General features: G+C 35.5%; 1 protein-coding gene across 4 annotated transcripts in view; it reads left to right on the forward strand.

The window, feature by feature from the left end:
* DPP10 (dipeptidyl peptidase like 10) overlaps positions 1–20782 on the forward strand; it is a 1168699-nt gene extending 1147917 nt beyond the window's left edge. For all 4 annotated transcript variants that reach the window (XM_081142810.1, XM_081142809.1, XM_081142812.1 and 1 more), the window contains 7 exons: positions 3641–3835; positions 4533–4587; positions 12481–12580; positions 12833–12891; positions 13004–13076; positions 17027–17100; positions 18586–20782. In XM_081142810.1, coding sequence (XP_080998936.1) covers positions 3641–3835; positions 4533–4587; positions 12481–12580; positions 12833–12891; positions 13004–13076; positions 17027–17100; positions 18586–18720 — 691 coding nt within the window. In that variant the 3' untranslated portion in view covers positions 18721–20782. The remainder of the gene's footprint in view (positions 1–3640; positions 3836–4532; positions 4588–12480; positions 12581–12832; positions 12892–13003; positions 13077–17026; positions 17101–18585) is intronic.
* Positions 20783–22932: the final 2150 nt, after the last annotated feature.

Consider the following 22932-nt stretch of genomic DNA (forward strand, 5'->3'; position numbering starts at 1 on the left):
TAATATTTTTTGTTTCATATTTTATGAAGAATCTCCACCCTGCTCCTACAAATATCTGGTTGTTCCTCATAATGGCAATATTAGCATTATAATCCATGTTCACTTATAAATCACCCTGAAAGAGATATGCCAGTATTATACACCAAAAAACAAAGGACAGCAAACCCAGAAAGAGAAATGTGTTAAAATCATTAGCTGGTAATATGTTAAGATTATTTTGTGCTATAACATTGGAACATCATAAAGACAAGTTTGAAATTAAAAATGACAATTTAAAGAAATGAGCAAAGGAGTGGAAATCGTGCTCTTTTCCCCGGGTATCTCAAGAATAATTAAAGGATTGAAGGATTTGTTTTAAAAAATCGGCAACTAGTCATGGATCGTAAAAGTTTAAGAATGTGCCTTGTTTTAAAGTACATTTTTAAATGATTTAGTTGCCTGCCATAAAATGTCTGTGACTACTTACATTTTGTCTAAACTTAGCTGTGAATTCCTAAAATAGCTGTGTGCAATGCAATGGGTCATATGTAAATTCGAAAATTATATCTTCCAAATTAACAAAACATTTAAGTTACCTTAGAGCTGTTGCCAGTGTTTAAAGTAGGAAAATCTTGCCCAATTAATTACACTGTGGTAATTGCTCCAAAAGATGTTGATTAACTTTTAAATTTTTTGTGTGTGTTTAGATATCATTGGTCTATTTAGAAGATGGATGTCCCTCTGACATCATAGGTCATACGACAGGGCAAAATATTTTTAACCACCATTTAATTTCTGCACAACTCACCCAAATCCTTTATATTGTTCCTTATTCTGACCTGTAAGGAAATATGCTCAACATAAGCAAAAATGGCTTCCAACAAAATAGTAAAAACACTTTCAGTTGTTTGATGAATCTAACAATGGTTTTATATTGCTTACTGTAATTCATAAAGTATTTTCAAATGCATTATGCCATTTAATGTTTACAAAATTTCTTGAGGGAGACAGGACAGAATTTTACTATTGTTAAACATAAGGAAACAGAGTCTTAGAGTTTTTGTATCTTGCCCATGTTCAGAGAGAAGTTAGGACTCAAACTGTCATATATATATATATATATATATAAAATTATATATATATATATATTATATATATTATATATATATACTTTTATTGATTTCAGAGAAAGGAAGGGAGAGGGAGAGAGAGAAAGGAACATCAGTGATGAGAGAGTTGTTGATCAGCTGCCTCCTGCACGCCCCCGACTGGGGATCGAGCCCGCAACCCGGGCGTGTGCCCTGACTGGGAATCGAACCCCAATCGCCTGGATCCTAGGTCGAAGCTCAACCGCTGAGCCACTGTGGCCCAGCAAACTGTCATATTTTTATTCAACTTAAAGGGTAAAGTTAATTCTTGTATCTTGCCCTCTGTGAGTCATGTTTTGATTTCTAATATTTGCAATAAATCCCCAAGCTTCAAAATACAGTGTCTGTTAAAATTTAAACTCACGGCTTCTTAAGTCCTTTCCACTTTAAACTCTGCCTGAGCCTACCTTCCCTGAAAGGGTCCAATTCAACAAGCATTTGCTATGGTCCCTCTGTACCAAAAACTGTAGTAGGCATAGTGATACATGCTGTCTCTCAAATGGTAAACAATTATAGCAATATCACCTGGGATACGGGAAGAAAACACCAATTCCCCACTTCACCCTGAACTAGGCGATCAGAATCCTAGGTTAGAGCATGTGGACATGTGTGGGAAGACATCCCAATAACCTGACCAGGAGCTAAGGTTGCCAAAACTAAAATAAATTTTAAAGTGAAGAATTAAATTAAGAAAAGGAGCTAAGATTGCAAATACTATGGAAGACAGAGCAGATCTAGATTTGCATCACAATGTCACCAATGGGATTTAGGAGTGAATTTGGGGGTTGTGATTAAATAACTTCCATGGCATGGTTTCATTTGTTTATGATGTAGGAATCATAATACATGTAATAAGTTATGAAACAGGTAACTTCCTCCTCAAAGGTTAAAAAAATGCTGGTAGTGTATAGTAAATAAGGTAATGGTCTAAAGTGCTTGGACCACAGAAAGCATTTATATTAGTTTACCAGGGCTAACAAGGAAATATCACAGGCTCGGTATCTTAAACATAAATTTCTTTCCTTAGAGTTCTGGAGGTTAGAAGTCCACGATCAAGTTATGTCAGCAAGTTTGGTTTCTTCTGAGGCCACTCTCCTTAGTTTGCAGATGGTTGCCCTCTTGCTGGTTCTCACAAGGTCTTTCTCCTCTGTGCACACATGCCCTCAGGGTCTCTCTGTGCATCCTAATTTCCTCCTCTAATATGACACAAATCAGATTGGATTAGGGCCCACCCTGATGGCCATATTTCAAATTAATCATCACTGTAAGGACCCAGTTTCCAAATACAATCACATTCTAAGGTGCAACACCTTAGAGATTCCACACAGGAATTTTAGGAGACGCAATTCAGCTCAAAACAGCCTTCCATAAATTTTAGTTGTTTGATGTTTTGCCCTGTTCCTTCCTTTCTCCTTTGCTTGACTCACTGGTCCCAAACAACCCCTGCATGTTCTCTGTTCCATTTGCTGCCCCAAAGTTATTTTCTTTAGCAAATTTGGAAACCTAAGAGCGTGTTCGTGAGGATTAGCTTGGGTATTGGTGCTTCTAGGTAAGGCATTTGCATAAACAGGAAGCAGGGGACTGTGGTGTCCTTACAGGAGAGTGACAGTAAATAGGGTGAAGGTTCCTGGTCTGTAGTGCAGCTAAAAATGGAAATCTTTTTGGAGAGTTAGATGTTTTTCGGCTCTTCAAAACTACTGCGTGGACCACTCACTCTGTGTTCACCATATACTTAAGTTTGGACCTAGTCAATCGTGGGATTTTATGAGAGTTTGCCTTTTTACCTTTTCTGTAAGTTGGGAAAAAAAATAATAATGAATACCATTGGAATCTGACAATTTAAATTTGTATCACCTTTTACCTCCGGAGAGAATGTCCATGCTTTATAATTGGAGAGTCCTTTACTTTTAACTTTCAAATTTTTCAAACTTATGTGTCTCTGCTGCCTTTTCTTGCTGTCGATTTTAGAGATGGAAAAGAGTTTTTCCTCACTGTTTGCTTAAATTCTTCTCAGTGAGAATCCCACCACCACCACCAAAACAAAAATTAGGAAATATTAAGGTAGTGTTCCTTTTTGAGTCTGACATTGTTTAAGGTTGTACATTTCTCGTTAAATTATTATTAATTCCATACCATTTGCAAGGCATTTCTAGGACACTCTCGGGAAGAAATCCAATAAAGAGGAGCTTGTATGTCAAATTGATGATCATTCTGTAGAAACGCCAGTGGAAAATACGTGTATTTTTCCCTTTTGAAAAATGAGTTAAACTAAACTTTCATGCACAGTTTTAAATCTTGCTTCATATTTTCATTTTATTAAAAAAATTTTTAATTTAAAATTTTACAAAGGAAAATGGAATTTAAAGCTTCAAGTTTATCATCAAGAATTACTAGAACTATTAATAGCCATCATATCTCTTTCTCATAATTTTGGTTAACCAATAAGGGTGAAAGCTAACATCCCTACCAGATGATCAGTTTTCTTGTTTTGGCCCAATGTGCTGGTGTTGCAGGGATGAACAGCCAGGGAGCCAGCTGGTTACAGACAAGTTCCGTGTGGACTGGGACTCGGTGCTGGTGGACACGGATAACATCATCATTGCGCGATTCGATGGCAGAGGAAGTGGCTTCCAGGGCCTGAAGATTTTGCAGGAGATTCACCGAAGGTTAGGTTCAGTGGAAGTAAAGGACCAAATAGCAGCTGTGAAGTAAGTGGCTGCACATATTCCTGCTGTTTTTCCTTTGACAACAGAAGATAGGCATAGCTATATTATAAGACTGATGCTGAATAAGAGATTTGTATTTAAGTGATTGGACAATTTTCTAAATGTAGACTACTGCATTTTTTTTCAAGCACCTTTCTCTCTTAGCACCATAATAAAAGAATTATCATACCTCCTCTGTGGAAGTAGAATTCACTTTGGATTTATGAAAATAAAAGAGACCTTAATTATACAACTATGTTATTTATTTATCACAATAAACAATGTCTGTTATTTCTCTAGTTAATTAACAATTCCTGAGTTTTCACAGTTACCATTACCACACTGACATGAAAAAGTGACCTGAGAAATCTAGTAGGTTCTTTAAAACAGTACAAAAAATTGATGAGAATATTGTTAAAATGTAGATGTTGATTCAGTGGGTCTGAAATGGGGCCCAAGGGTCTTAAAGGGGACCCAAGAGTCTGCATTTGTTAACAAGTTACCAGGTGGTACCCAAACTGCTGGACCATTGCTTTGACTAACAAGATTTTGAAATATATAACTTTTATACATGAGTAGAGCTGCAACCCCCAAAGTACTTCCAGTTTGACTTGTGTTGTGTGTGAGCGCGCGGCAAGAACAAATTCCCATGTGCATTTAACTCAGGAAGATATAACTTTTTTTTTGTTTTTCACTGCAGATTTTTACTGAAACTACCGTATATTGACTCCAATAGATTAAGCATTTTTGGAAAGGTAAATAGTAGAAATATTGTGTGTGTGTGTGTGTGTGTGTGTATGTATAATTACTTTCCTCAATTTACTATAAATTATCTAGATTATTCTTTAAAATGTAATATTATAATTACTGTTATATGCATTCAATAATTTATTAATTCAGCAACCATTTATTATCTAATTAGTGCCTGGTGTTAGAATAATGACAGGACAAAAAAGGCTCCATTTTCATGAAGCTTATCATCTAGAGGAGAAAAAGATAGGAAACAAATAAATGAAAATAGTTTCCTATGGTAATAAATCTTATTTAAAAAATCAGTGGATAAAAGTTAACTGCAAGAAGGGCCAATGTTATTAGATTGAATAGTCAGCTAAGGGCCCTCTGCTTAAGTGATATTTAAGCTGGGACATAAATAATTAAAGGCCAGTTATAGAAATCATTTAAGGAACAGCGGGGACCTGAAGCCTTTGGGAAGACTGACATGGCATAGAAACCGAAATATGACGTCTTGCATAGTTATGCCTTCTGTGTTTCCTGCACCATATTTAAGTCTCATTGCAATAATTTTTATTTCAGGCTTAACATTATTTTTAGAGCAATAAAGTCAACTTCATGTAGATATTAATTTAGTTATTTATTTAGTTATTTATTATTTTTTAAAATATATCTTTATTGATTTCAGAGAGGGGAAGGGAGAAGGAGAGAGAGAGATAGGAACATCAATGATGAGAGAGTCATTGATCAGCTGCCTCCTGCACGCCCCTGACTGGGGATTGAGCCCGCAACCCGGGCATGTGCCCTGACTGGGAATCGAACTGAGTTCTCTTGGATCCTAAGTTGATGCTCAACTGCTGAGCCACATCCAACTGGGCTAGATATTTATTAAGTACCTAGTTTATACATATCCCTATGAGGATACAGAGATGAAAGGAAGATCTTGCACTATTCTAGACAAAGCAAATTCTTGGTGCTCATGGATTTAAATATGAAGTATTTTCTACTACTCATAAGTGAACCCAGAGACATATGACATAAAATAATTGGTCATTTTCTGGGGCATATGTTTTAGTAGTGTGCACTGACAGCTGAGTCCATGAAAAGCTACTTGACAAATGAATAAAATACAAATCACTCCCATTCTTGCCCCTTCAGATATCTGCAGGGCACCATGTCTTTGCTGTTTTTAATTCTAAAATAATATTCAAGGGATTAATAAAAATACTTCGTGAACAGTATTCCCCCAACATAAATACAAACAAATAAATAAATGAAAAACCCTCATTAGTAGTAAAGATATTAGTGAAAAAATGAAGATGTCTAAGAAAGCAATCATTTCAAAGAAATGGGAACTCTAGGTACATTAAAATGTGTGTGGTGTGAAATCTCGTCAGATGCTCCAACATGGATGAACCTTGAGGACACTGTACAATGAGGACATTGTACTTGGTGAAGTGAGCCAGGAACAGAGGGACAAATACTGTGTGATTCCCCTTATGTGAGGCATCTAGAGTGGTCAAGTTCATGGAGACAGAGAGTAGAATAATGGTTGTCAGGGCCTGGGGTTGGGGGAAAAGGAGAGCAGTTGTTTCATGGGTATAGAGTTTCAGACTCACAAGATGAAAATGTTCTGGATACGGGTTTCTCAACAATATGAATACACTTAATGCTACTGAGCTGTGCATTAAAAGTGGCTAAGACAAAACATTTTATGTTATTTCTTTACCTCCCTCCCCATAAGAGTCCATATAGTAGAGAACATTTACTCCTTAATGGTCCTGATATATGTAGTAACTTACAAAGACTCAGTGCTCTACTTACTGTACACATAAACCGACATGAGGACCAAGTGAGTTGTAGGAACATCATTGCCATGGAAATCAGAACAGATTCAGAAGGTTGGAAACAGCCTCATGGAGAAAGTGGAACATGAACTGTATGGTAAAAATCTTTCAGTAAATAGAGGGAAAGGAGAATAATCTCATGTAGATGCTAGATTCAGGAAGGAGAGCATGTTTGGAGAACCTGAAATAAAGTAATTAACTGTAATTAATTATAGTCAAATATAATTACTGGGAAAGGAAAGGTGAATGGCAACACTGGGGCCAGGAATTCACCATCTTTGATCAACTTCTTTCCTTTACATTCAGCAATATTTGATTGAATTTGCAGTTCCTGCTTTGTTTTCTTTTTGGTCTAAAATGTATTCTGTTTTTTATGGTTTATATATCTATATCTGCATTGGCATCTGCATCTACATCTACATCTAGCTAGCTAGTTAACCCCATCCATTATCATTTACTTTGCCAGCAGAAGCTAAACTTACTTAGAAGTTTTGAGGTCCATTTCACGGTTGACATTCATAATGCTAAATAGTGAACTGAAAGAAACTGGCCGATATTTTTTGTTTTGTGTATAATTTGTTCTAGCTCAATCTTTAAGTTTGAAAAGCAAGCAATCTATGCTCTCTAACCATGATGTAAGCTGATTACGAAATAGAATGATAGTATTTCTAAGAATGCTCTGTCAAATAATATAGATTTTTAAACAATACTCTTACCGATTTTCTACTTGTTGCAATGTTAAGCCTGTAAACACCAAGAAAGCAATGACTAATAAATGCATTGCATTCTAAAACTATCACATGACCATTAGAGGAGAAGAGGTAAACTTTAGTCAGCATAGAAAACCTCTGACATTTAATATCCAATTTTATTTCAATATTTAACAAACATTCTACAGGTAAGCAAGATTTAACAAAAATAAAATAAATTTGTTAAAATTTTATAAGTAATGCAAAGATGCTTTGCAAATGGAATTGATGTATTTGTAATGGATGGAAAATCTAATCACTGAGCAACCAGTAAAAAGACAGCTCAATTGAAACAGAGCAGCCTATACTGACTATTTTTTCATTCTATCTTTTTAAATTTATTTTTATTGTTGAAAGTCTTACAGATGCCCTCTTTTTTCTCTCCATTGACCCTCTCTTCCCCATACCCGCCCCCAAAATCAAATCGAAAACCTCTGATTGACTGCAGAGTCAATGTGGTGACCACCAGTTTTATCATCTTTCTGATAGATGTGAGCTATTGAAAATTAAAATCACCATCTTTATTTCCAGCCTACCCTCTTCTGGAATATATTTTCCAGGAAAAATTTTGTGATTTATTTTTGCATTTGGTGAATAAATATGAAGTGGTGGAAAGGAAGGTGAGCAAAAGTTTAATTTATTCTAATTCCTACCAGTGTTGATTTTCTCTTAAAATTAGAAGTTATTTCTCTAAAATATATCAAATTAAAGCAACATTTTGCATTAGGTTCTTAAACGGTACAGAGAAAATCTTATTCAATGACTTTTACTATCATTAAGCTTTAGAGTATTTAGCTTCATTAATCTCAAATTTTCATATTAAAAAAATAGTGAAATACAACTCCTTGTGTAGCAGCGATGATTTAAAACCCTAGTTTCATGGACTACTATGCAGCTATAAAGAAGAAGGATCTCCTACCTTTTGGGACAGTATGGATGGACCTGGAGAATATTATTCTAAGTGAAATAAGCCAGGCAGAGAAAGACAAACATCACATGATCTCACTTATATGTGGAACCTAAAGAACTTAATAAACTGATGAACAGAATAGATTCAATGACATGGAAGCATAGATCAGACTGACTAATGTCAGGAGGATGGAAGAGGGTGGGTGGGTGGAGGAGGAGAGAGTAACCAAAGAATTTATATGCATGTATGCACAACCCAAGGACACGGACCATGGTGGGGAAAGGGACTGGGGAGGGGGAGGGGATGGAGTGGAATGGGTCATTGGGGAGAAAAACGGACACCTGTAATATTTTAAACTAAAATAAAATAAAAATAAAATAAAACCTTAGTTTCACTCTAGAATCACATGGAGAGCTCCTCAGCCTATTCTCCATAGACTGGATTTTCAAGGGCATTGATACATTTTTCAAAGGTCCACTGGTCTAGGGAATGCTGACTGGAGCTAGGAAGATGGTCTGGTTTGTTTGTAGTACGTTATTATGCTATAAGAATTTGCCATTCAGAACCTGGAGCAGCAGCCTAGGTATGCCCTAGGAGTTTCTTAAAAATACAAAATCTTGGGGCCCACAACAGATCTACTGGTTCATAATATCCTTTTTTTTTTTTTTTTAAATATATCTTTATTGATTTTAGAGAGAGGAAGGGAGAGGGAGAGAGAGAGATAGAAACATCAATGATGAGAGAGTCATTGATCGAGCCCACAACCCGGGCATGTGCCCTGACCAGGAGTCGAACCCCGATCTCCTGGATCCTAGGTCGACACTCAACCGCTGAGCCACGCCCGGCCGGGCCCATAATATAATTTTTAACAAGATTCCCAAGTATTTTGAATTAACATTCAAATTGAGCAGCGTTCTTTTAGGGTCAGCTCCTTCTTAAGAAAGCACCACTCTTCTTAATTCCTGGAGATAAGTAACCTCCAAGGATCATGTTAAACTGAGGTAAAAAACCCATAACACCAATTTATTTAATTTATATTATTTATATATGTGACATACAGATGTTTTGTGGATTGGAATACTCAGCTATTCTCTCATAACTGAGTATTCCAATCCACAAAACAACCATATATATATATGATAAAATCATAATCAGTTGAACTTTGCTTGGGCACTTGTGGAATTAGAACGAGAAAAGTATCACCTAAGATGTGATCATCTAAAATGCATTTCTCAGAGTGGAAATTGTATTGCTCGCTGGGAAATACCTGAAGCCTCTTGGATGTAAAACCTTTGTTCATCTTTATGACAGAGAACTAGAAGCAATACACCAAAAATGCTTTCTTTAGGGACAGAACTTTTAAGGGTTCAGCATGCTCTCAATCTGTGACAGCTATTTATTTACTTGTTTTGCATGCCTCATCCTACCCTTTCACACCTCTGAAGGGGAGCAAAATATGCCACACCAGAATATGCCTCTTTGGTGAAGGATTAATTTGAGCTAAGAAAGAATAGACATTTCTACTCTGAAAACAGAATAGAAGTTATTCTTTTATAAGAGACATTTACATTTATAAAGAAAATCTCCATTCATGCCTCCATCTCTGTACCAGGAAGAGAAAGATGACGCTAAATCATAAGGAACTCTTAACAATGGAAAAGGCTCTGACTTAAATCTGCATAACAAGCCTTACCTTTGTTTATGGTTCTTTTCTGGTATCCTTTTATAATGGACTTCCCCCAACACCATGTTTAGCTGAAGATGATATTTAACATGGTGGCCTGGGCTATTTCACAGAATTACTCAGTTTCTCTGATTATTTCCCATATATATAGGAGTTATACATGCTAATAAACTTCTGCTTGTTTTTCCCTTATTTATGTCTATTACAAGGCATCTCAGCCAAGAACTCAAAAGGGTAGAAGGAAATTATTTTCCTCCCATCCACTTCTTACTTTAGATGTGTTAACACAATTAAGCCTGCTACTTATAAATTTTGCTAACCAAAGGCTTTTTTTTTCCTCCCTCAAAGAGACTGAGCAAAGGCTCTTATAAAGGATTATTTTATTTCATTTAGCTCCTAATTGTTGGAGAAGATTTGCTCAAGCTTCTGGGTGCTAACTAAATATTCCAGTACAAAATTAACATATGTGGGGAGTGAAAAATGATTTTCCCTTTTCCCTTCTGAGTTATTGGCTGAGACCCTCTGTCATAAAAGACAAATTAACAAGAGAAAAATGAAAAGATGTTTATTGACATGTATACCTCATGTCTACATGGGAGATACCCAGAGAAAAATGACTAACTCTCTGAGGCAGCTTAGAACTCAGGCTTAATTTACATGTTAATAGGGAAACAAGAGAAAAAATATAGACCTTTTAAGAGAGATAAATAACTGTAAAGAAAGATGAATGGGACGTTAGCACAATAGATGGGAGATGCAGTTTGTGACAAATCTTTTCTGGGTATAGTGTCAACTTCTGTTCTCCTCTTTAATGACAATAGTCAGTCTTCCCTGGTTGATGGAATTCCTGGGGAAGGGATCTATAACAATTGAGTTCCTCTTGGGGGATCTGTCTTTAGGGGAGTTCATTGAAAGCTTCTCCCTGCATTTGTTGTTTTTTAAGTACCTATAGTTCAGTATAATCCAATATGCCATTGTGGAATATTTTGGAGTGGAATATTCGGCTACTCTTTACATACGTTCTCTCTGCCACTTCAGAAATATCTGACTGCGTTTTGGACTTTTATGTACAAATATTTAAATGATGCACTAAATAAGCATAAATGAAATTCTGTAGTTATTATATCAAGTATTTAGTGAAAATAACAGATTCCTATAGCACTAAAAAGCACTAGAATCATCTAGAAATTTTTCAAAAGTAGACCTCATTATGTACCAATTACATCAGAATTTTTGGTGCTAAGGCCTGAGTGTTAATATTTTTAATACCTCCTAAGATACTGTAATATCCAGCAAGATGAAGAACACTGCCAAGAGCACAGCTTAAAATGAACTTCTACAATGAATAGATAACTTAGTAGGTCATTCCTTTAGCTTAATATTACTGTAAATGTTAAAATCTCCCTTGGAACTTTTCTGGCCAGATCATGGACTACAAAAAAAAACTGAACACCTTGAGTTATCTAAGAATTTATAATTAAGTTAGTTGAAAACATTTCAAGAAAATATTTTAAAATTAAATTTAAACAATAATCCAAATCATATAAGCAGTAACATTATTTACTGTATCTCATTTCCTTCAAATATTTAGTTGTATGAAATTGAAAGAAGAATCTATGCTTATGATAATAGATTTTAAATATTTAATTCTCCTTTATTAATTCTATATAACCATTATTATTATTAAGTGATCCACTAAATATATGTATATGTGTATATATATGATTTGCCTAAAATGATATATAATTTAATAAGTGCTATATTTACATAATTCAAATTATCTAAAGTAGTTTGCAAATATTTGGTATGAAATTAAAGAGCAAACTTTTGACATTTGGTGATATATGATTAATTTTATATTTTACTTAATGTTATTAAAATAATGTTATATAACAATTTAAACAACTCATTCAAAATGTTTATCTGTACAAAGTGATTTTAGTGTTATCAGGGAAATTGAGGTATCGCTTTTCCCACTGGGTGCTGGAGGTGGTGTACTTAATGATATTTTGAGAAAAAGAATTTTATGAGACTACACAGAAAGGAGCATAAGTCATTTTTATTTACATGGAATTACATCCCTGGTTTTCCAAAGTCCCATTTCCCTTACTCCAGTTCTGGGAGAAGTGTAGTTGGGGTTTCAGTAGAGCTTTATGCAAAGCAAGTGCCCACAGTTTCCATTCTGAGGTGGAGCTGGGTCCAGTTCAACGTCAGGCTAGTTGCAGTCCATTAGTCCATTGCGCGTGCAGTCCACATGGCTGGGCAAATGCAGGAGAGCACAACACACCAAGAGCACAAGAGAAACCAAGGCTCCAAGAGAGGGAACTGTTTGCTCCAGGGATTAAATATTTCCAATTTCATGCCTTTGAAATTGCCACACGTATCCTGGCCAATGACCTGTTCCCAGGTATGACTGACAGACAAGTGCCTTTCTTATGTCATCCAGCTTTACTGGGCTTGAGTCTGTCTCCCCTCCATTGGACCCTTGGGGAGTGTAAAGTGTAGCTTTCCGGTGAAGCTGCCCAAATGACATGCCTATAATATTTGGCCTTCCCTTCGCTCCTTTTCTGTTATTAATAATTAGGTTAATAACAATGGTGTTATTAGTATATTCTTTGCTCACGTATGGGACATGATGAGACATTCTGATATGCATATTAGCAACCACAGTGACCAAAGCTAAAACACTCTACAAGAATAATTGACATATATAATTTTTTTGCCAGGGTTATGGCGGTTATGTTGCATCAATGATTTTAAAATCAGATGAAAAGCTTTTTAAATGTGGATCAGTGATTGCACCCATCACAGACTTGAAGTTGTATGGTGAGTACTTTCTATAGAATGACCTAATGAAACATATTGATTTGCAGAAAACAAAATCTTAATGCAAAGGAGGTCAATTGAGCTCATTTATCATGTGTTATCAGAGATGGTTGCAACTGTTATCTTTTCTCTGACTCAATAAATTTTACTGGAACATGACAATTAAATGTGAAATGTAGTAATTAAATAACAAAATATGCTAGTCCAATTGTTTTTAGTTTATTCTTAAATTTCTGTTTTCTTGGGTCCCAGCCTCTGCTTTCTCTGAAAGATACCTTGGTATGCCATCTAAAGAAGAAAGCACATACCAGGTAACTAATTTAAAAATAATGAAGAAAAAAGAGTATTTCTGTTCTAAAAACTCATTCAAAATGCAAATATAGGTAGATCTATATATATAGATTTCTGTGTTTTCCTTTGTAGGCATCAAGTGTGCTACATAATATCCATGGCTTAAAAGAAGAAAATATATTAATAATTCATGGGACTGCTGACAGTAAGTATTATATTTGCAGCAAGTCATTGATGGGGTCTGACCTTGAACAAAGGGGTACATTCAAGGACTTGTTTAAAGGAGACCCTGTAAACCTACTGAAGAAGAGGGCGGAGCAGCACAAAATCTGATGCTTGATGGGAAGTGAAGACGGAAGTCGGGACTAAGAATAGAGGATGTTACGAGCCTCAGTGGCAGCACTGTCCAATAAAATGTTCTGGATGATAGAAGTGTTCAATCTTTGCTGCTGAACACAGTAGCCACTGGCCACATATGTTCAGAAGCATATGCTCAGAAGCATGTGTTTCGCATGAGTAAGCCACTGAATTTTTCATTTTTTTAAATTTTAATTAATTTAAATTTAAATAATGGTATGAGGCTAGTTACTATTATCTGGTGTTATTCAGCATATCTCCTAAGTAAACCTCAAAAACAACAGGATAGCAGAAAGGTACCAGCATTGAGATAAAATTCTGAGGTGGTTGCCCACTTAAGTTAAAACAAAAACTTTTTATCACCTCTCATTCATCACATTAAACATTGGTGACATATGTGACTGATACCACTATTAGTGAGTAATATCATTTTATAGTCACATAAAGAATTTATATATTTTTTATTATTCTGTGTGAAACTTTACAACAGAGAGCTGACTAAGTTATAGCCCCATTCACAGATGAGAAAAATCAATTTCAAGGAGGAAACTAATTTATATAGGGCTATCTGGCAAGTGAGCAAAACAGTCAAAGCCTTGAATCAATATTTCCTAAATCATGAATTTGTTTTTGTTAGTTCAGCCTGCCTTGCCACAATATTTTTAGTACATTATACAAAGTAGATAACTAAAAAAAAGTTATAGCAAAGATCGTGCCAGGTCTTGAGTTTACTTTCAAGCATGTCTGGCCATGGTGAAATTATATAAAATATACATATTTAAGTAAATAGGTAAATGAGGACAAGAGACTAATCTCCTTTAGGTAGAATTCTGAATTATTAATGTAGTTATTCCCCCTCAAAGAGGCAAAACTTAAATCTCCCCACTTTAGAGTGAGCTGAAATTAGTGATCTGCTTCAAGACTAACTTTAGAGAAATTTGACAAACACCAGTCAGCCAGGTGGTCAAGTTTGACATCACCAGTGACAAGTCACATTGATAGTATGCACCCTGATGTGATTTCATGAGAATGACACTTTATGTCCATTGCCTAGTCCCAAAAACTATAACCCCAGTCTAACAATGAGAAAAACATTGGACAAACGTGAGTGAAAGACATTCTATCAAATACCTCAGCACTCCTCAGAACTGTCAAAGTCACCAAAAACAAAGCCTGAAAAATTCATAGATCAAAAGCGGTTAAAGAGACGTGACGTCTAAATGCTTCTAAATTGTGACAAATGTACCATAATAATGTAAAATCTTAATAATAGGGAAATTGGGTAAGAGATATACAAAAACTCTTGGTACTATCTTTGTCACATTTCTGAAAATCTAAAACTACTATAAAATCTAAAAAAAACAACTTAGATGATACCCTACCCGTGTTGGGTGAAACCTGATGAAAGAGAGCATAAACATTTTGAAGGACATTAGAATGCTGTTCTAGGGTATTAAGATATTACATGTATATTAATATTAATAACAATAAGAAGTAATTATTAAGTATTGACTATATGTTACAAAGTATGCCAAAAACTTTTAATATTATCTTACCTATTTTTCGCAAAAATACTGTAGGTATCATTATTTTTTTTATTTAACAAATTGGGAAAATAAATACCTATAATTTATATAACTTGCCAAAAATCACACAAGTATTAATTCATAGAAGGAGGATTTGAATGTGACATTGAGACCCTCACTTATTGTGCTCTGAAGCTTCAATTGTAGGATTAAATTACATTCAAGATTAAATTATTTTACATCTAGCAATTGCTGAAGAATATATTAGTGCTATTCAAGTTTCTGTCAATATGTTGCAGCTATTAAGGTAAATCGTTATTTCAGTCTGACTCAGTCATGGCCTGGGGCTTCACCCATCTGGTAAAATGCCAGCAGAGGTGCAGCACTGGCCATGTTAGAGGAAATGCACCTGTGTATTTGTGCATGCACACAAACACGGGCACACACACACACTCATCCATACACTACTCACACACCCAATACAGGCTTTGTGGCTCAGTCAATGATACTATAATAAATCATTATTGATATGTTCCTCAAAAGCTAACAGCAAATCAGTTCACTCAGTCAGTTAGACTTTAACATCCTTGTTTAGCTTTAGGAAGGGGACAACTGACAAATGTCAACAGGCTTTGCACCAGAAACTAAGCAGGAAAATAATCCACTGAGAAAGTCCATTTATCCATTTATCTTTTCAGCTGCATCCATACCAGGCAAAATGTTTTCCTGCAAGAAACAAATAAGCTATATGAGATCACATTACCTTAGTTATTGCTTCCATTAGCATTTTCTAGTAGCTTAAATTTACAGAGCAAGTTGTAAACTCTATGGCATGGTCATTTCCCATTAAGTACAACAGGAAGGTGTTGAAAAAGATTTGGGGTAGATTTTAAAAAGATTGAAATGATCATTTGGAAGCTGTTATTTTCTGCTGTGTAGTAGTATTAATTAGTATCATAGAATTAGAGCAATGAAGGATTTTAAACTATTGATAAGCCTGCCTTAGTTTTACAAAGACCGCTTAAAAATGCTGAAGTTAGATGCTCCCCTATGTTCACAGCAGTGCAGTTTACAATAGCTAAGATCTGGAAACAGCGCAAGTGCCCATCAGTAGATGAGTGGATCAAAAAGCTGTGGGACATTTACACCATGGAATACTACGCAGCTGTAAAGAAGGGTCTCTTACTCTTTGGGACAATATAGATCGCCCTGGAGAATATTACGCTAAGTGAAATAAGCCAGGCAGAGAAAGACAAATATCACATGATCTCACTTATATGTGGAACCTAAAAAACATAATAAACTGATGAACAAAATAAATCCAGTGACATAGAAGCATGGAACAGACTGAGGGATCTCAGAGGGAAGGAGGGGGGGGGGGGGGAGAGATTAACCAAAGAATTTATAAGCATATATGAATAACCCATGAACACAGACAATAGTGTGGTGGAGGCCTGGGGTGAGGAGTGGGTGTGGGGCGGAAGGGGTCAATGGGGGAAAAAGGGGACATCTGTAATATTTTCAACAATAAAGATAAATTTTTAAAAAGGGTTATTTACAGAAATTTGAAGATGTACACAGAATAGGATGGATAGCTCAGGCAGCATGTGAGCCAAGTGTTATACAGAGATGCAGAGATCAGAGTGAATCTTCTAAGTCTTCAAAGCTGGTTAGGACCAGTGATGCTACTCAACCCCGACCTGCTGGGCTGCTGATTTCAGAGTTCTGGACCTTAAGTTCAGGCAGAAGGAAGCTAGAAGAAAACAGGAGAACCAGCATGATCTGCATTAAATATTTAGCCTTTGAATAATAAGATGTGTACTTTCTTTTCTCAACATAGGGTATTCTTTTCTAATTAAAAATAAAAGAGAATGCCAGTATCTAACTTAGATTGGGCCCTGGTCACTCTCAGAAAGGAATAGAAACTGGTTTGCTGTATTTCCAGACAAGTATTTACTATGTTAAAATTGTTATAATGGTATAAAATGTGAACAGTTATAAATGATAACAATAAAGTAAATCTAAATAATATCTGTACAATATGTAGAGCCTTAGTAGTAGCTCCTATTTCAGTTTATTTTTTTCTGATGTGAAGTTCAAAGTTTTATTATTATTGTATCTATTGGCTTCCTAGTTAAAGTCAGGTGTAAGTCTTGAAATGTGCAATGTATGTAAAGTAAAATACTTAACCTCTTTGGGGAAAAAAAAGAGACAAAATGTTCCAATCCTTCTAAACATATCTCTTCAAATATCATAATTTAATTTCTTGCAGCAAAAGTTCATTTCCAGCATTCAGCAGAATTAATCAAACACTTAATAAAAGCTGAAGTGAATTATACTATGCAGGTAAGAGACTTTTTCAGAAGAATGTGTTTATGTGTTTTTCTGCGTAGGTGTTTTTAGTTGGGAAATTGGAACACAACTTCTGTGCATCTCCATCTGCCACACTATTACTCTTACTGTGTTTTTAGCTATCAAACATTGTATTCTTTTTTCTTAATTATACTGAGGATGTGCATCAGCCCATGCTTTACGATTACCTAATATTCGTAGGCAGTATCTTTTTCTCCTAGACTTTTATTTGTATCACTGACAATGAATTATTTTTAAAGAACAATTTTCTATTTCTCTCCTAAACCCTTTGTCTTTTCCTCATTTTTCATCACTCTTATACTAAAAAGTGGTTTCAGTAAATGTTATAAGAAAAAATGAGAGAGTAAAAAACCATTTATATCTGTGCCTTCAACCATATTTAATAAATATTTATCAAGGGTTTACTTACAGAGGTCACTATGCTAGATAGGTCAATAAGACATACCACATACCTTCAAGGAACTTTCAGTCTGAAGGAGGGAAAAAAGTTATTTCAATTTCTTAACATTTGGAAGAACTAAAAGTAGTTCAACATATCTAAAACACAGGGAACAGTGTTAAGATTATGACAGGTTAAGGTGTATAGATAAATTGACGTGGGTCCTACCATTTACAACATGAAAGAGTATGAGGCTTCACTCAGAGGGTACCAAGGCACCACTTAAACACTTTATACTCAGGAATTGATGGGACGTTTGTATTTGTATTAGGGAAAAAAGCCACTAGTGTTTTTTATATTGTCAGAGTAAACATTAGACTGTACAACATCAAACAGACAAGGAGGACTTTTTTCAAGACTACTGCAATAAGGGAGAGAGGCTAAATTCGACTCTGTTGAAACAAAGAGCTGCAAAAGTTTTGAAGCTGGGGAGGAGGAACTCACAGTCCACTTGCATTTGGTAACTGGCTTTACCAAAAGGCAACGTAAACTTTCTTGTATCTTTATGACAAGACGTAGTTTTACAGCTTGGAACAGGGCTTCTTCCCTCCCACAGAGACTGGGAGATAGGGGTGCTATCTCCTTCAATGTTGATATTTCAAAGAGATGGTTTCTCGTTCTTGAGAAGGACATTTCCTGGGTTGTAAAACTGTCAATAAACTGAAAGAAGATTTACATACATTTCAAAGGGACAGTGAATGAATTTACACTTCCAAGTTTTCTAAATTAAATGCCTGAGAATAGGGAAATCAAGAGCTTATAGTTATGAAAAAACTGTCCAAAATTTTTTGCCAACAAATAATTTAAATACATAAAAATTGTATTTTGTCTCAAATGTTAAGATATGATTATAATAAAGAGTAAAAGTTTTAATATAAAAAACTTGGAGTTGAATTAGGTGAGATTTTGGTTAGCTATTATTACCTGAGGTTCCTTTGCCATTTGGAGTAAAAGAATGAATTCTGAAGAACAATACTTGCTTTGGTGACTTCAAATCTCCTTTCTCGTCACCATCTTAGGTCTATCCGGATGAAGGGCATAACATATCTGAGAATAGCAAGTATCATCTCTACAGCACAATCCTCAGATTCTTCAGTGATTGTTTAAAGGAAGAAATATCCGTGATACCACAGGAACCGGAAGAAGATGAATAATGGACTCTGTTTATAGAGAACTGAAGGGGATACTGAGGCTCCATGAAATCTAACCAAGAGACTGTACTATTGTAGATGCTGCAGAATTTAAAGGGCAGCTTAAGGAGATGACACTGGAACAGCACACTCAGAGACAATAAACTAGAATTTGAATACAGATGTCCAAGTCTACTGTTTTGCCAAGGGTGCAGAACGTGTTTGTGCAAAGAAGGTCAAAGGGTTGGTTTCCTGGGAGAAATTAGTTTTGCATTAAAGTAGGAATAGTGCATGTTTTCTTCTGTTATCCCCTATTTGTTCTGTAACTAGTTGTTCTCATTTTAATTTTAATGGCCGCCATCATTTTTGCATATAATGCACAACTTATCGGTACTGCACTCCCTGATCTTTGGTGGCTGAGCTGCAGTCTAACACTTTACTGTACCTTTACAATAAGTGCAATTCCTTCATTGCCTATTATTATGCTTAAAAAATATTCAGTTAATAAAAAGCAGAGTATTTTATGTAATTTCTGTTTACAAAAAAAGCATTATTAAATGGGTCAAAGGTCATGTAGAAATATGGATTTTAGCACCTTCCAAAGGTCAGCCAGTTATCAGTAGATATGATATCTTTAAATCAACACACGAGTGTGTGGATCACAATATATATACACACTTGTGCATATGCAGTCAATAAATCTATCTTTACATGTTATTCATGCTACAAAGGATAAACTTTTGATGAATTAGAAGAAATGCTCTTTTACAGGCTATAATGGATGCTTTGTTTAATGAGCCAAATATGATGAAACATTTTTCCAGTTCAAATTCTAGCTATTGCTTTCTTCTAAATGTTTGGGTTGTGTTTGGTATCGTTTTTAGTGGTAAATAGTTTTCTAGTTGCAATTTAATTTTTTGGATATGATACCTTGTCACATGTAAATTAGATACTTAAATATTAAATTATAGTTTCTGATAAAGAACTTTTGTTAACAATGCAATGCCACTGAGTGCTATTTTGCTCTTTTGGTGGAGAAGGCTTTTTTAAAAACACTTGGTCCTTTACTTCTCTCTCTCAATGCAGAATCAATTCTCATGTTCATTGTAAAAGCAAAGAGCTGGATTATTTCTTTTGCCAGTTCCTATTTAGTATTCAGTGCCTGCCCAATTCATCTGTTATTGTTTAATTTAACTACTCCTGGTGAGAATTAGAAATGAGATATTTTTTATTCATTGGCAAAAAAAGTTTACAAACAGCAGTGTTTGCTGTTTAACTTGAGAGGAAGGCACAAAATGCATTAAATCCTGTGCTGTGTTGACGTGCAGTAGTGAGTAACTGAGAGTATAAACTAAATTTGACTGTATGAGATCAATTTAAGTCATGAGAATATTAAATTTGGTGACTAAAGTCAGAGTATCTTTGCACTTCACTTAAAGGGTCTTCAAGAAGATGTCTAAAAGTCTATAAAAATTCACATAAATCTAGGCAATATATTGTGTTTTTGTGGTTTTAAAAATCCCTTAGGACAGGCTGGATAATAATGACATCTGAACACCAGGAGGAAACTTTAAAATGTCACAAAATTGCTCAGTAGCCCTCCTATTTTGTCAAAGGATCAACCCCCAAATCTGGGTATTTAGAAATATATGAGTCATTTTGAGGATATTCTGTTGTTCTGTATGAGTTGGAATTGTGTCCTCACTTCTCCATTGAATTCAATTTAAAATGGGAAAGAATCTCTTTTCTGAAAGACTCATTTCAGTTCTTTTTAAAGAATAGTAAACACATTAAAAAAATAAGTTGTAATGTTTCAAAAGAAAGTTTGCCTATTTTATTAAAATGGAAAATTCTTTTGAGGCTGATTTAAAGTCCAACTGAAGCTTTTTAATCAATATTTTAAATTTCAACCACTAGAGATTTTTATGATGCATATAATTATGTTGTCTGAAAGATGTGGTTTTATTGAATGACTATTTGAGTAACATTTAAAACGTATTTACCTTTTACTGTTCATCACTTCTCTTGTTTTATTATCATCAATGTTTATCTACTTTTCAATTAATTTAATACAATTTATAATGTGAAAGATATTTGTCTGGAAGCCACTTTCACAGCAAAGGCTAAATAGATCTCAAATGAAGACATACTATTTAGTAGGAAGGTGAAATTTTTCATTTGCATGATATTTTGAGTTTGAATAACTGGGCCATTTTAGATAAAGGAATGCTCACCTACACATACACACCGGGTATTAGAGGGATCGTGGAAGTGGACTTTTCCTTTTACGCATTTGCCTTTGGTCATAATCCCACTATTTACATGTATTCATGCATTCCAAGAGTTTCCTAGAACTCCAGTAGCAAGCTTTTCAAGTGATATTTCCCCCTTAAAGTTAAAAAACTCAAGCCAAACTGTAAAATAAAACAGGTAAGCTGTATTAAATCATCCACAGAGATAAACACATAACTTTTGAAACTATTTTGAAAAGCAAAAGTATTTTTTCTTTCACTCATTTCCTCCATGGAGGTCCCTGACTGAACCTTTAGACACTAAGAAGCTGCTGCTGATCTGTTTGAGTTTCCTGACATGACCAAGGGAAAAGGGTACCCTTCAGAACCTGAATCTCAACTCGCCCTGAGGATGTGTTTTTTTATTGGATGTTTAGCATAGACATCCATCACCATCGGGGGTCTTGAGGATGCCAGCTATAGATCTACTAGAATGAGGTGACTCAAATGAGGTGATCTTGACTATAAGGACAATTACTTAAGCCATTGTCCTCAAATGGTGGGCACCTGGCATTGATTTGCTCTCAGATCTCATTGAAGGCACATGGCTTCTATCATCACGTATGCAATACTTATCTTGTTCTCCCTCAGATGTTCTCCACCTCCACGCCCTGCAGCAATGGGCACTGCATCAATACAACCTGACACCTCGCCTGTGCACCCGTTCACTTCCTGTTCTGGGGATTCTCTGATACTGAAGTTGTCTGTCTGCTGGAACCAATGGACTCATCACACACACCTCAAAGCTACATGAGAAGGTTAATACCCCATTAAAACCCAACTAATGGGAGACAGGAGCAGAAGACTATCTATTCCTCATTTTCTTCTCTCAGACATTCTACATGGTCCTTAGCAGCTCATGAAACTCAGCTGCCCACACCTGCCTACCTTTACTTTCTATTTCTCTCTCCCATTTCACTTTTCTCAGTCCCCCACTCCTATTTCCTAAAATCACATCCTTAAACAAATGACATGTGCATCACCTGTTGACTCTGGGGAAACCCTTTCTTCCCACAGGAGCTTACCATTGTGACTATTATAGGATGAAGAAATAGAATGAGAATAAAGAAGTGCTTTCAAGTTCAAATAAGCAATTTCTAAGTAAAAATTATAGATTCTCACTAAGTACCAAGCATCTGCTAAGTGTCCATATTCATTATCAAATTGAATCTTCTCAACATGTCCTAAAATAGGTATTGTAATTCCCGTTTTACAGATAAGGAAATTGAGTCTCAGAGAAATATGGAACTTGCCCATATTTGCATAACTAATGGGTGAATAGTCTAAGCTCTAGCTCCAGCTAACTTAGAAGCCTATGCTCTCAGCCATTCTCCTCAGTACTCCTTCAATACAGAGAGTTTTAACTTATGTTCACCCATGTGAGGATGGATTCTGAAGATTTAAACATATAGTTCCAGATATTTTTGAGAGTTATTCGATAGCAATAACACTAAGAGGTAGAGGACAGCCATTGCACCACTCTAGCTACACTGAAGGTACACGAATTGCCTACTGTCAAGAGAACACATCTGTTAGAGATGTAAGAGTCATTCCTATTCCTGGGAACCCTCCCCAGCAGACCACAACTCTGTCTAGGAAGTCATTAGCAAAATCCCATGCTCTGGCATTATGCCAAGTACCTTCCAAAATCATTCCTAGAGGCACTCAAAGCATTGTGTTGATCAAAGCACCCAGGCTTGTAAACATGAAAAGATGACCTAATCTTCAAACACTGCAAATCCAGAAAGCATGCTGTGATATTTCAAAGCTTCCCTGGCATCCACAATCCTATTTATAATCCGGCTTAGGAAAATTGCATTACCTCCCAATTTTCTAACACTATAAGCTATAGATTTTATTGACCACTGATCAGATCTACACTCATTTCATTTGGCAATATTTCTGCAATTTTGGAAGACAGAGGCTGCAAATTCAAAAATCTTTT

This window comes from Miniopterus schreibersii (genome assembly GCF_964146895.1).
Source record: "Miniopterus schreibersii genome assembly, chromosome: 7".
In the NCBI taxonomy this organism is placed as follows: domain Eukaryota; kingdom Metazoa; phylum Chordata; class Mammalia; order Chiroptera; family Miniopteridae; genus Miniopterus; species Miniopterus schreibersii.